Source organism: Lepus europaeus, chromosome 6, assembly GCF_033115175.1.
Source record: "Lepus europaeus isolate LE1 chromosome 6, mLepTim1.pri, whole genome shotgun sequence".
Lineage (NCBI taxonomy): Eukaryota > Metazoa > Chordata > Mammalia > Lagomorpha > Leporidae > Lepus > Lepus europaeus.
This window is the reverse complement of record NC_084832.1, coordinates 132,010,676-132,023,652: the sequence shown is the minus strand read 5'-3', so window position 1 is coordinate 132,023,652 and position 12,977 is coordinate 132,010,676. Positions and strand designations below refer to the sequence as shown.

The 12,977-nt window shown below is 68.5% G+C and overlaps 1 protein-coding gene across 2 annotated transcripts in view; it reads left to right on the top strand.

The window, feature by feature from the left end:
- The first annotated feature begins 3,247 nt into the window (after nt 1-3,247).
- Nucleotides 3,248-12,977, top strand: part of RAPGEF3 (Rap guanine nucleotide exchange factor 3) — a 14,491-nt gene continuing 4,761 nt past the window's right edge. For both annotated transcript variants that reach the window (XM_062195539.1, XM_062195538.1), the window contains exons 1-17: nt 3,248-3,577; nt 7,099-7,152; nt 7,224-7,330; nt 7,455-7,576; nt 7,675-7,843; nt 8,135-8,219; nt 8,302-8,362; nt 8,431-8,507; nt 8,595-8,741; nt 8,875-8,987; nt 9,177-9,265; nt 9,444-9,522; nt 10,532-10,682; nt 10,752-10,834; nt 11,302-11,341; nt 11,884-11,965; nt 12,157-12,303. In XM_062195539.1, coding sequence (XP_062051523.1) covers nt 3,500-3,577; nt 7,099-7,152; nt 7,224-7,330; nt 7,455-7,576; nt 7,675-7,843; nt 8,135-8,219; nt 8,302-8,362; nt 8,431-8,507; nt 8,595-8,741; nt 8,875-8,987; nt 9,177-9,265; nt 9,444-9,522; nt 10,532-10,682; nt 10,752-10,834; nt 11,302-11,341; nt 11,884-11,965; nt 12,157-12,303 — 1,684 coding nt within the window. In that variant the 5' untranslated portion in view covers nt 3,248-3,499. The remainder of the gene's footprint in view (nt 3,578-7,098; nt 7,153-7,223; nt 7,331-7,454; nt 7,577-7,674; nt 7,844-8,134; nt 8,220-8,301; nt 8,363-8,430; nt 8,508-8,594; nt 8,742-8,874; nt 8,988-9,176; nt 9,266-9,443; nt 9,523-10,531; nt 10,683-10,751; nt 10,835-11,301; nt 11,342-11,883; nt 11,966-12,156; nt 12,304-12,977) is intronic.

Below are 12,977 nucleotides of genomic sequence, written 5' to 3'. Positions count from 1 at the left end.
GGGTTTTGGTGCTGGCTCGGGCCGTTCCCGCGTGATGCCGGCCCCGGGTTTTGGTGCTGGCTCGGGCCGTTCCCGCGTGATGCCGGCCCCGGGTTTTGGTGCGGGCTCAGGGGCCGTTCCAAGTGATGCCGGCCCTGGGTTTTGGTGCGGGCTCAGGGGCGGTTCTCGTGTGATGCCGGCCCTGGGTTTTGGTGCGGGCTCGGGGGCGGTTCCCATGCGATGCCGGCCCTGGGTTTTGGTGCCGGCTCAGGGGCAGTTCCCGTGTGATGCCGGCCCCGGGTTTTGGTGCGGGCTCAGGGGCCGTTCCAAGTGATGCCGGCCCTGGGTTTTGGTGCTGGCTCGGGCCGTTCCCGCGTGATGCCGGCCCCGGGTTTTGGTGCGGGCTCGGGCCATTCCCGCGTGATGCCGGCCCTGGGTTTTGGTGCTGGCTCGGGCCGTTCCCGAATGATGCCGGCCCCGGGTTTTGGTGCGGGCTCGGGCCGTTCCCGCGTGATGCCGGCCCTGGGTTTTGGTGCGGGCTCAGGGGCCGTTCCCGCGTGATGCCGGCCCTGGGTTTTGGTGCTGGCTCGGGCCGTTCCCGCGTGATGCCGGCCCTGGGTTTTGGTGCTGGCTCGGGCCGTTCCCGCGTGATGCCGGCCCCGGGTTTTGGTGCGGGCTCAGGGGCAGTTCCCGCGTGATGCCGGCCCCGGGTTTTGGTGCGGGCTCAGGGGCAGTTCCCGCGTGATGCCGGCCCTGGGTTTTGGTGCTGGCTCCGGCCGTTCCCGCGTGATGCCGGCCCCGGGTTTTGGTGCTGGCTCGGGCCGTTCCCGCGTGATGCCGGCCCTGGGTTTTGGTGCGGGCTCAGGGGCAGTTCCCGCGTGATGCCGGCCCCGGGTTTTGGTGCGGGCTCAGGGGCAGTTCTCATGTGATGCCGGCCCTGGGTTTTGGTGCGGGCTCAGGGGCCGTTCCCGCGCGATGCCGCCCCTGGGTTTTGGTGCGGGCTCGGGGGCCGTTCCCGCGTGATGCCGGCCCTGGGTTTTGGTGCGGGCTCAGGGGCGGTTCCCGTGCGATGCCGCCCCTGGGTTTTGGTGCGGGCTCAGGGGCGGTTCCCGTGTGATGCCGGCCCCGGGTTTTGGTGCGGGCTCAGGGGCCATTCCCGCGTGATGCCGGCCCCGGGTTTTGGTGCTGGCTCGGGCCGTTCCCGCGTGATGCCGGCCCCGGGTTTTGGTGCGGGCTCAGGGGCCGTTCCCGCGTGATGCCGGCCCCGTGTTTTGGTGCTGGCTCGGGCCGTTCCCGCGTGATGCCGGCCCCGGGTTTTGGTGCGGGCTCAGGGGCCGTTCCCGCGTGATGCCGGCCCCGGGTTTTGGTGCGGGCTCAGGGGCCGTTCCCGCGTGATGCCGGCCCCGGGTTTTGGTGCTGGCTCGGGCCGTTCCCGCGTGATGCCGGCCCCGGGTTTTGGTGCGGGCTCGGGGGCCGTTCCCGCGTGATGCCGGCCCCGGGTTTTGGTGCGGGCTCGGGGGCCGTTCCCGCGTGATGCCGGCCCCGGGTTTTGGTGCGGGCTCGGGGGCCGTTCCCGCGTGATGCCAGCCCCGGGTTTTGGTGTGGGCTCAGGGGCCGTTCCCGCGTGATGCCGGCCCTGGGTTTTGGTGCGGGCTCAGGGGCAGTTCCCGTGTGATGCAGACTGGTAGGGTGGGTTTCAGATTTCCCAGAAGCTCCCTCACCCACAGTGCTGTCGAATGAAGCAGATTCCTTCCTGGCTCCCACACACTGCACAGAAAGGATGGGCTGAGGCTGCCCGCAGAGCCAGGGCAGGACGGTCAGATGGCCACGGGCTGGCTCTTCTCGCCGCTGTGTGACCTCAGGTGAGGCACTGCACCTCTGTGCCCATTTCCCCCTCGTCCCAGCAACTGCTTTGAGGACACAAAGATGTGTGTGAGGCATCACAGGCAGCTGCAGCGGGCAGTGGTGTCCACCAGACCAGGGGCTGACCGGCTCGGCAGCAGCCTCCAAACCTGCTCCTCTGCACAGGCCAGGTGAAGAAGGCGTGTACGGGGCACCTGCTGCCTGGGGCCGCCTGGGTTCTCGCCCCAGCTCCACCCAAGCCCCAAGTCCACTGGCCAGCTGACCTTGGAAGGTGGCTTTGGAGCCTCAGTGTCCCCACATGTAAACTGGGGCTGTGGCAGGGTTAAATGTGTGGACGCTCTGGGCACAGTGCCAGGGACGCAGCCTGCCCTGCAGCTCAGCAGAAGGGCCACAGGGAAGCACGCTGGTGCCTGGCCTCACTGCCCGTCATCTTCCACAATGCTGTGGCAGGGCCAGCAGGGACAGGAGCGGGGACCCTCCCCTGCAAGACCTGCTGCCCAGGCAGCTGGCCCGCCCACTCCTGCTCCCACCGGGACCCACGCCCCTCTGCAGATTCCCAGAGCTCGGCCCTGGGTTTGGATCTGCGCACATTCTTGTTCAGCCTCGGCTTCTGGCCAGCGGTGTCTGCACAAGTCGGATTCCCGGTCCTCGCCAGCAGGACCGCATCTGGACGTGTGTGGATGGAGCCCGCACCTGGACACACGCGCTGCGCGGTACACAGCAAGACGGAGATTCCAACCCCAACTAAGGAGAGCGAGCATCCCTGGGGCAGGGGCGGCTGCGGGCGCGCTTTTCCTGAACGGAGCACGGTTCCGGCAAGCAGGAGTGGGGCGGCGTCGGCGCCGGGCCCCGGCAGCGACGCCAGCCGTGGCCCGCGGCCGGTACCTGCGGGGCGCGAAGCCCTCCCCCTGCCCAGCAGCGGCGGCACCCGTGCGGAGCGCCGCCTTCCTCTCCAGCTCCCCGCTGCGCCAGGCGCGCGTCTGAGGACGGGAAGCGGCCCCCGGCCCGGATTTCCCGCGGGTGGGGCCGCCGTGACTCACCCCCGCCCCGTTTCCTTGTTTGCGTTTCTCCTCCAGGCCACGTGGCGGCCAAGATAGCACCCCGCACCCTGCCCGGCCGCCCCCTCCCACCTGGGCGGGGCGCCTTCGCCCGCCCCCGGAGAGGGGCCCAGGCTCTGGGCTCCTGGGCCCGGATGGCTCCGCGGGGCCGGCAGGACCCCGACCCAGCTGTGGCCGCGCACCGGGAGGTCCCTGAAGGTGGAAGGGGGCCGGACGGGGAGGAGCCGAGGGGCGGGCGCAGCGGACGCCCGCAGCCGGGAGCGGGGGCACAGGCGGGGCCGCCGGGTCCCGGGCGTCCGGCAGTCCCGGGGCTGGAGATCGCGGCGTTCCGGCGACGGGGACCGGAGGAGTCCTCCTGCACCCCGCGCACGCAGGGGCGGTGCTTCTTGCTGACCCGCCCAGCGCTTGGAGGAGGTGGTTCTGCCGGGCGGTGAGGCCGCGGTCCCGCCGCTGCTGTCCATGGCTGTCCACCTTCCTTCTCAAGTCACAGGTGGGCTGCTCAGGTGAGAGCCGCCGGCAAGTGGGCCGAGCCCGCGGCGCAGGTGGGCGGCCTCGCTGACCTGGCGCCGGAGGCGTAGCTGCTCGACGCGGTGCGGAGGATGCGCCGGCCCCGGAGCTGCTCCTACCAGCTGCTGCTGGCGCACGGGCGCCCCGGACGCGTGCAAGGGCTTCGCTGGGTGAGCACGGCGGAGACAGGGGCTGGAGGCCGGGGCTAGAGTGGCCGGGCGGTCCCTGGCCTGCTGGGGGAGTGCAGCAGGCTGAGTGCACGTGCGCCCGGGTGTTCCTCGGCGCCCGGCTCAGGTGCACGGAGGTGTGGGCCGGCCGGGCCAGGTGGGATAGGTGAGCTAAACTGTGGCCGATCTCCCTCACGAGCCCCCGCACCGCCGGGCTCTACTCTTCGGGGTGAAGTGGTCCCCTGGGGTCCTGGCCTTGGGGGCTGGGGCGGAATCTGAGACGTGTGGAGCCTCCGAGGCTGTGGAAAAGTTCCCTGGAGCTGCAGGAAGGAAGGAGCCAGCAGCCGGGAAAGGAGGGGCCCTGAAGCTGCCTTGCAGTGGGGATGGGGGTGGGAGCAGAGGGCACTGCCTCCCGCAGCCCCCTGAGTGGAGCACCGCCCCCCCCCCCCCAGCCCTCTGTGTGCCATACCATGAGGCTCAGGGAAATCAGGCTTGCTGAGGGGTCCCCAGCCCGGCTCTGGGCCTGGCAGGAGCTTCTAGGCCTGGAGCCACCCGGCTGGAACCCTGCCTCCCTCTGTCCCGCCCAGGCTATAATTACTTGTGCATTTCCTGTCCCCTTTCCAGCCATGGACTCAAGGTAGGGTGGGGGCAGGTCAGGTGCGGGGGACTGTGAGGTCAGTGGCCAGCCTCCTGGGACCCAGAGCCTGGGAGGGGCTGGAGGAGACTGCCAGGCTGCCTCCTGACTGCCCCCAGCCCTGGAGTTGGATCCCCCCCTCCACCGGCCCGTGCGTGGGGCGGCCGGAAGGGTGGGGTGCGGGCTGCTGGGCTGTGAATGGGGTCAGAGGCACAGAAATGAGGCCCTTCCCTGCCAGGTGCTGGGACTGGAGGAGGGGTGGGCCTGGAGGGAGCTCAGAGGTTGAGGGCCAGAAGCACTGACCGCCCTGTGTCCAGAGACGCCCCTGAGCGACGGGCTGGGCTGGGTCAGGACCCAGTGTCCGCACCTCTCACAACCGGTTGATGCCTTCAGTTCTGTGGGGCTGGGGTGAGGTGGAGCTCAGGAAGGCAGTGCCCGGCAGGGGCGTGAGGCCTGCAGGCGGCTTTCTACTCCTGCTGAGACCAGGGAGAAAGGGGTAGAGGCTGGCCTGGCAGAGGCCGGGGAGCAGCTGCAGAAGGGACCCTGGATGGCAAAGGTGATGGGGAAGGGTGCAGGGCAGCCTGGAAGGTCCTGCCTGCCATGTGGGGGCAGGGCAAGGTCAGGGTGCCGAGGGGAGCCCAGTGCGCTGCCCTTGAGTGACTTCTGGGGGAGTGGCCCTGTTCTCCAACTCAAACCCTAGCTCCATCCAGCTGTCCTCACAGTTAGGGGGGTGGGATTGCATCCCGGGCACCCTCGCAAGTCCTCCCAGCAGCCCCATCAGATTGTCCCCATGTAATGGATGGGAAGGTGGAGGCACAGAGGTGACAGGGCCATGGCTGCAGAGCTGCACTTTGGTCCTGGCGGCCTGGCTGCAGGATCCACCACGCCGTGCTGCTCCTGCTGCACAGCAAGACTGGCCCAAGGCGCCCCTGCCCCTTGCTGCCTTCCCCATCAGCCTGGGGTCTGAGCCATGGCCGGAGGGAGCTGGTCTGCGGGGTCCCCACACCAAGCAGCTGTGCTGGTGACAAGGAGAGCGGGGTGGGGGTGGCCAGCGGCCCTGCCAGTGCGCAGGAGCACCCGAATCGTCCATGTCTGGGAATGAGAGGGCAGGTGGACGAGGACCTTCCCCTCAGCCATGCCAGCTGCTTCTCTCTGACTGCGGACCCTAGTGCGTGTGGGCCCCCATGGTGCAGCATCCCGTGCTGTGTGGATTTAGCAGTGCCCCTCGTGAGATAAAAAAGGATGATGGCGCCCTGAGCGTCTGCACACAGTTGCTATGTGCAGGCGCGGCTCCGTGCGCTTGGTATCCTCGCCTCATTTGATGCTTAGGATGACCCCGTGGGATGGGCACCAGGCACGCTTCCCACACCCTGAAGCACCAAGAGCTTAAATGATCAGCACACAGCCACCTGGTCAGGTGGGCAGGGAGCTGTGCGGGAGAGGGGATTCGGACCCAGGTGTCTGGCCCCGGAGCCACACATGGGACCTCTGCTCCCACAAGCAGCCCTCTCCCCCCAATCCTAGAATGTTCCCAAGTGCCTGGATGTCCTGGGGGCCCACAGGGTCTGATGCCAGGCAGTCTTGCATGGTGTAGCTCACGGCTTCCCCGGGATGCACCTGCTCCGTGGAGGGAGGAGGTGGGCACCAGGGGCAGGGGAAGGCTGTGACGCTTGGCTCTCCTGAGGCTGGAGGAGGGGCACAGCCCCAGGTTCCTTTCCACAGCTGTGGCACTGGGGCAGCGTCAGAGACCTCATTGGGCAGGAGGACCTGATTTCTGGGGAGTGGAGTGACTGCCTGTGGCTTCAGCTCCATGCGGCAGAGTGGGAGGGGTGCCTTAAGGCCCCGTCCTCTACCCCAAGCGCATGACCTGGCTCCTCTGCTCCAGTGCCCTCCTGGCTCAGAACAGTGCCAACAAGGCGCTGCTGCCGGCACCTGGGCTGTGGGCACCTGGTCATTTCGTCCCGGACAACAAGGAGTCATTAGCTCTGGGCACAGGCCGGGCAGCATTCCTGCCCTTCCTCCCTCCCCCGACTCCTCCTCCTCCTCATTTCCTGTCCTTGAGTCTCTAGGGCTTTGTGTCTGGCACTGGCCTGGGCCCCGTGACCCCGGCAGGGATACCCTGGGGACACCTGGGGACTTCCGCCCAGCCTCCGGCCAGGCGCCTGCGCACACCAGGCCTCGGGCCCCTGCCTGGGCCGTCAGTGGCCCTGTGCTTGGAGTCAGAGCCTTGCTGTGCCCCCAGCTCTTAGCCGCGTCCTTCTCGGGTAACGAGAGGAATGGGAGGAAGAGAAAGGGGCAGGTGCGCCGGGCACCTGCAGGCAGACTGTCCATCGTGGTCCCCGGTGGGTGGCGCAGTTACTCGGGCCCCTCACCCCCACCTCTACTTCCCCGTGAGCCTGCTTCACATCTGCTGCTCAAGTGCGCTGAGCATGACAGCCGAGGAAAGAAGGGCCTTGGGGGGCCCTTTCCCCCCAGAGAGGGGCGCTGCCTACTCGCTGCATAGCCTCGGTGACAGCCACGCTCCCTGTCCAGACACCCGTCTGGCCCTCCCCAAAGCCCGCTGTCAGTGTCATGGGGTTCTTGCAGCTTTTGTAGATGAGGATAGGAGGCCGGGGGAGGTGGAGCCACCTGCCGGGGCCGGGGATCGGGCCTGGGACCCCAGCGCTGGAGCTGGTTTCCAGGCCTCTGCTGCTGCCCACGGCAGCTCCATCGCTTCCTCCTGCAAGAGCCCTGGATGCAGGAGTCTTGCTGTGGGTGCTGGGGAGGCCCCTGTGAGTGCCATGTGGACGCCTTGGGCTGGGGGCCGGGCACAGCTGAGGTTGACGGGACGAGAGGCAGGGTCCAGGAGTGGGGTGAGGCCGCGTACCGATGCCCACTCTGCTGCCCTCAGACGCCGCTCACCACCAGCCAGGAGTCCCTGGATTTCAGCGGGAGCCTGGAGCAGGTAGGAGCACGGGTGGGGAGTGGGGGCCGCAGGAGGGGCGCAGGCCTGAGCCAGCTGTGCCCCCCTCCCAGGCCTCCACTGAGCGAGTCCTCAGGGCTGGGAAGCAGCTGCACCGGCACCTCCTGGCCGCCTGTCCGGGCCTCATCCGTGACAGGAAGCACCACCTGAGGCTCTACCGGTGAGCAGGGTTCCTGCTGCCCCTGCCCAGGCTATTCAGGCCCGGGGGCCGGGCCAGCGGCCAGAGGCAGACCCAGCTGTGGGCCTTGCTTGGCTGCGGCCCTCTGACGGGCCTCGTCCCTCAGGCAGTGCTGCTCCGGCCGGGAGCTGGTGGACGGGATCCTGGCTCTGGGGCTGGCGGTGCACTCACGGAGCCAGGCTGTGGGCGTGTGCCAGGTGCTGCTCGACGAAGGCGCCTTGTGCCATGGTGAGCCCTGGCGGGGGCGGGGCTGGCAATGCAGGGGGCCCCGAGGCCCACACAGCCTCAATGTCCTCTCCTCCTCTCGCCTGGGCCTCTGTCCCTAGTGAGACACGACTGGGCCTTCCAGGACCGCGATGCTCAGTTCTACCGGTTCCCTGGGCTGGAGCCGGAGCCCGCCGGCAGGCCCGAGGTGGAGGAGGATCTGCTGGAGGCTGTGGCTCTGCTGGCACAGCGGGGGCCTGACGCCCTGCTCACCGTGGCCCTTCGGAAGCCGTGAGTGGGGATCCCTCACAGCGGCCCCTGGGGAGGAGCTGCCAAGGGGAAGGAGCCGGGGTCTCGGAGGGGCCTGCCCCTGTGTGGTTGGGAGGGGGTGGGCTTTGGAATCCTGGGCAGGTCAGATTCCAGCAGGGCCAGCTTCCTCCCCTATGGAGTGGGCGGGGATCAGAGGGCTGACGTGAGAGCAGCGCGAGGCCATGCGTGAAGGCCCCTGGCGCGCCCGGGAAAGGTCAGCGGAGGCACTGGCTGGCCTCGCGTCACCCCCTCGCTTCCTGTGCTGTGCCACAGCCCGGCTCAGCGCACGCACGAGGAGCTGGAGCTCATCTTCGAGGAGCTGCTGCACATCAAGGCTGTGGCTCACCTGTCCAACTCGGTCAGTGCAGCCCTCCCCGCGTCGGTCTCTGTCCCCGCCTCGCCTGAGCTGGCCGCACTGACCGCCCCGACCCCGCCCACAGGTGAAGCGCGAGCTGGCAGCCGTGCTGCTGTTTGAGCCGCACAGCAAGGCGGGCACTGTGTGTAAGTGGGGCTGGGCCCTGGGGCCTGGAGGGTGGCGGGCAGCCGGGCCTGACCCATGCCTCTTGCAGTGTTCAGCCAGGGGGACAAGGGCACCTCGTGGTACATCATCTGGAAGGGGTCCGTCAACGTGGTCACCCATGGCAAGGTAAGCCCCGGCTTCGTCCTCCCCAGCAGGGCCTCTGCGGGCCCCGAGGCTGCTGCCCCCCACCCTTCCCATGTGTCCTGGCTGCAGGGGCTGGTGACCACCCTGCACGAGGGAGACGACTTTGGACAGCTGGCCCTGGTGAACGATGCCCCCCGTGCGGCCACCATCGTCCTGCGGGAGGACAGCTGTCACTTCCTGCGTGTGGACAAGCAGGACTTCAATCGCATCATCAAGGTGCCTCCTTCCCTGGGTGCCTGCCCACGGAGTGGCAGAGCAGGGGAGAAGCCCAGCCGGGCCTGGTGCTGGGCGAGGCGTAGGCCGGGCAGCTGGGGTCGGGAGGACAAGGCAGAGTGGCTCTGTTCTCCAGGACGTGGAAGCGAAGACCATGCGGCTGGAAGAGCACGGCAAGGTGGTGCTGGTGCTGGAGAGAGCCTCCCAGGGCGCCGGCCCTGCCTGCCCCCCAACCCCAGGCCGGACCCGGTACACAGGCTGCCCCCCCACTCCCTCCCTTCTGGTGAGGGAGGTGCCCCTGAGTCAGCCTCGCCCCACCCCCAGGGGCCAGGCTGGTACACTTGGGCAGGGCAGGTGGCAGCATGATTGATGTCTGCCCCCCTGGGGTGGGGGGAGTGGAGGCGGGACGTGGCCAGTGCAGGGCCCACCTTTCCCCAGGTACACGGTGATGTCCGGCACCCCAGAGAAGATCCTTGAGCTCCTACTGGAAGCCATGCGGCCCGATTCCAGCACCCACGACCCCACAGGTAGGAGCACTGGGTGATCGGTGCAGCCTGGGTCCAGGCCACTGCAGGGGAACCTGGGACCTCAGCTGGTCCAGAGAGCCAGGCCCTGCAGGTACCTTCAGCTCCAGACTGGGGCTGGGGGAGGGTGTCCCACTCGCAGTGCTGGACGCTGAAGCCTCCCACCACCCCTCCCCCCCAGAGACCTTCCTCAGCGACTTCCTGCTGACCCACAGCGTCTTCATGCCCAGCGCCCAGCTCTGCCCTGCGCTGCTGCACCAATATCCTTGCAGCCTGCTGAGGGGTTCAGGCTATGGAGAAGGCACCGTCAACCAGGCTGTGTGCATGTGGGCTGGGCTGGGGCTCTGGGGGCTGCTCCTTCCCTGCTGGGCTGGGGGCTCTGGGGGGCTGCCTCCTTCCCCTGCTGGGCAGGGGCTCTGGGGGTGCTGCCTCCTTCCCCCGCTGGGCGGGGGCTCTGGGGGGTGCTCCCTCCTTCCCCTGCTAGGGCTGGGGCTCTGGGGGCTGCCTCCTTCCCCTGCTAGGGTGGGGGCTCTGGGGGGCTGCCTCCTTTCCCTGCTAGGGCGGGGGCTCTGGGGGGCTCCCTCTTTCCCCTGCTAGGGCTGGGGCTCTGGGGGCTGCCTCCTTCCCCTGCTGGGCAGGGGCTCTGGGGGGCTGCCTCCTTCCCCTGCTGGGCAGGGGCTCTGGGGGTGCTGCCTCCTTCCCCTGCTAGGGCAGGGGCTCTGGGGGGCTGCCTCCTTCCCCTGCTAGGGCAGGGGCTCTGGGGGCTGCCTCCTTCCCCTGCTAGGGCGGGGGCTCTGGGGGGCTGCCTCCTTTCCCTGCTAGGGTGGGGGCTCTGGGGGGCTGCCTCCTTCCCCTGCTAGGGCGGGGGCTCTGGGGGCTGCCTCCTTCCCCTGCTAGGGCGGGGGCTCTGGGGGGCTGCCTCCTTTCCCTGCTAGGGTGGGGGCTCTGGGGGGCTGCCTCCTTCCCCCGCTGGGCCAGGGGCTTTGGGGAGGCTGCCTCCTTCCCCTGCTAGGGTGGGAGCTCTGGGGGGCTGCCTCCTTCCCCTGCTGGGCTGGGGGCTGTGGGGGGCTGCCTCCTTCGCCTGCTAGGGTGCAGGCTCTGGGGGGCTGCCTCCTTCCCCTGCTAGGCCAGGGGCTCTGGGGGTGCTCCCTCCTTCCCCTGCTGGGGCGGGGGCTCTGGGGGCACTGCTTCCTTCCCCAGCTGGGCCAGGGGCTCTGGGAGCACTGCCTCCTTCCTTGGCTGGGCCGTGGTTTCCTTGACGGGTGCCACCTTCCACGCGGAGCCTGCGGGCGGCAGTGAACAGGAACGCAGCTCCTACGTGTACAACAAGAGGCAGCAGATCCTGCGGCTGGTCAGCCAGTGGGTGGCCCTGTATGGCCCCATGCTCCACGCAGACCCCGTGGCCTCCAGCTTCCTCCAGGTGCCTGGGCGCGAGGGGTCTGGCTGGGCCACCTGGGGCTGCAGCCGGCTCAGTGACTGCTCTTCACAGAGACTGTCCGAGCTGGTGAGTGAGGACGTTCAGTTGAGCAGCCTGCTGAGGGGGCAGTGGCCAGAGAGGCGGCGACACCACAGGTGACCCTTGAGCCCAGTGACTGGCACCCCGGCCAGCCATTCAAGGGCACGAGAGTGCTCACTGCTGGGCACCTCCCACTGCGTGCCCCAGCCCCTCCTCACTGCCACACCATCCTCTGGCTCCTTCTCCACCCGGGCACACCTGCTGTCCTCACTTGCTCCATCCAGCTCACTTATTGCTGGAAACCCTCAGTGCCCATCTGTGCCACAGCCTCTGATGTCATCACCGCCTTCCCAGACATTCCCGTAGGGGCGGCTGAGGCTGGGGGTGGGGCTTGGGGGTCCAGAGCTCCCCTGAACCAGTCCGTCCACTCCCCTGCCTCCTTGGAACATCCCGGGAGCCCTGGGCCTGGTTTCTGGCCTGTCTGCCTCCGTGAGGGTGGGCGGGTGGCTCCAGGGTCCAGGGCCTGCCGTTGCTGCCTGTGGGAGCCTGGCTTCCTCCTCTCACCTCCTCTCCTGCCCCACAGGCTGGAAAACGGCTGCGGGAACGCCTCTCCTCAGACCAAGGTACTGACCTGGGCCTGCCGTCGGCGCTGCCGGGATGCCCTGGGCCTTGCTCTGTGCCACTCTGTGGCCAAGCCCCCTGGTGCAGACACGGGGTTCTGGGGTGGCCGCCACCTGGCCGCCTGCCTGTCCCAGCCTCGTGCCCCTTGCTGGGCCAGGCCAGGCTCACCTCAGGGCTTCTGCACCTGACTCAGCCGGGAGCGTCCGCCGCCGGCGCTGCCTGACCCTGGCCTCCTCCTTCCAGCCCTGCTGATCCCCGTGCGTCCCCTGCAGAGCTCCGCCCCGTGGGGTTGGTTTCTCAGCAGGTCGGCCTACCCATGGCCTGTGTGTGGCACTGATTTGTACTGGCAATAGGCAGGGGGAAAGAACACGCACCACACACCCGCCCTACCCTGGGGCCTGCACCGGCCTTCCCGGGCAGGGGTCCGGGTGCTAACACATAGGCAGAGCTGCCAGGTGTGCATGCAGTGCGGCCCCTGTACCTGGCCCCTCCCCTCCTCAGGCACCCACGGGTGTTCACCCCTCAGGCTTTCTCTCCCTCTCAGGCCCGGAACGCACCTGTGTGGCTCCCGGGCCATGACGAGCTCCTGGCCAGCAGCAACTGTGCCATCCGGGCTGGGGACAAAGGTGGGTGCTGGGCCGCGGGGCTAGGAGATGTGCACTCCCTGCTGTCATCGCCTAGTGCGGGTGCCTGGTGTGTCTGGGCTCAGGGCCTCTCCACCCCACAGTGCACCCCAGGCCCCTTCCCCACCGCCTGAGCCTCCAGGGATGGGGAGGCCGGGTGGCCCTTCTCGGCTCAGCCTTGGCCTCTTCTCCAGTCCCCTACGACATCTGCCGGCCCGACCACTCGGGACTGACCCTGCAGCTGCCCGTGACGGCCTCTGTGCGAGAGGTGCTGGTGGCCTTGGCTCAGGAGGACAGCGGGACCAGGGGGCAGGTGTTGGTGAAGGTCAACTCTGCAGGAGGTGAGTTGTGGGCCGGCCCTGGGGGAGAGCGGGCACCAGACCCGAGTCTGTGCTGAGGGCCGCGATGTGCAGGGAGCATGCTTTACCCCAGGTGTCCTCGGGTGGGGCTGCACCTCCCGCGTGGGCGCTGCTCTCATCTGACCCTGGTGACTGCCCAGAGGCTTGTGGACAGGAAGCCGGGACTCGGGTCAGAGTGTGCAGCTGCCTCGTGGGGCCCTCATTCCCTCGGGCACTGTGGACCCACAGCGTGTTAGGGAGGGAAGACGTGCCCTGGCCGGACGGTCAGCCCCATGGCCACAGCAGAGCTGTGTGTCCCAGGCATGCTGCCGAGCCTGAGTGTGCCCAGCAGGCAGAGCACGTGTCCAGCCCTCAGCACACAGGCCTGGCACAAGGCCAGGGCACAGGCTGTGGCTGCACGGCGAGCCCTGCAACCTGGGCATGGCCCAGCCCGGGCAGAATGGGAGGTGCAGGGGACAACTGCCTCTCCCTGCAGGTGGTGAGGCCACCTGTGGGCTCCATCCTGTGAGGCACTGCCCCCTAGTGGCCACCTGTTGAATTGTAGTTGCCCAGGACCCTTTCATTGGGGTTCTATTGCGCACCTGGAGCTTTGGAGGTGCCAGTCTTCAGACCATGATGACGGACAGACTTCAGCAGCTGATATTTTATTACAAACC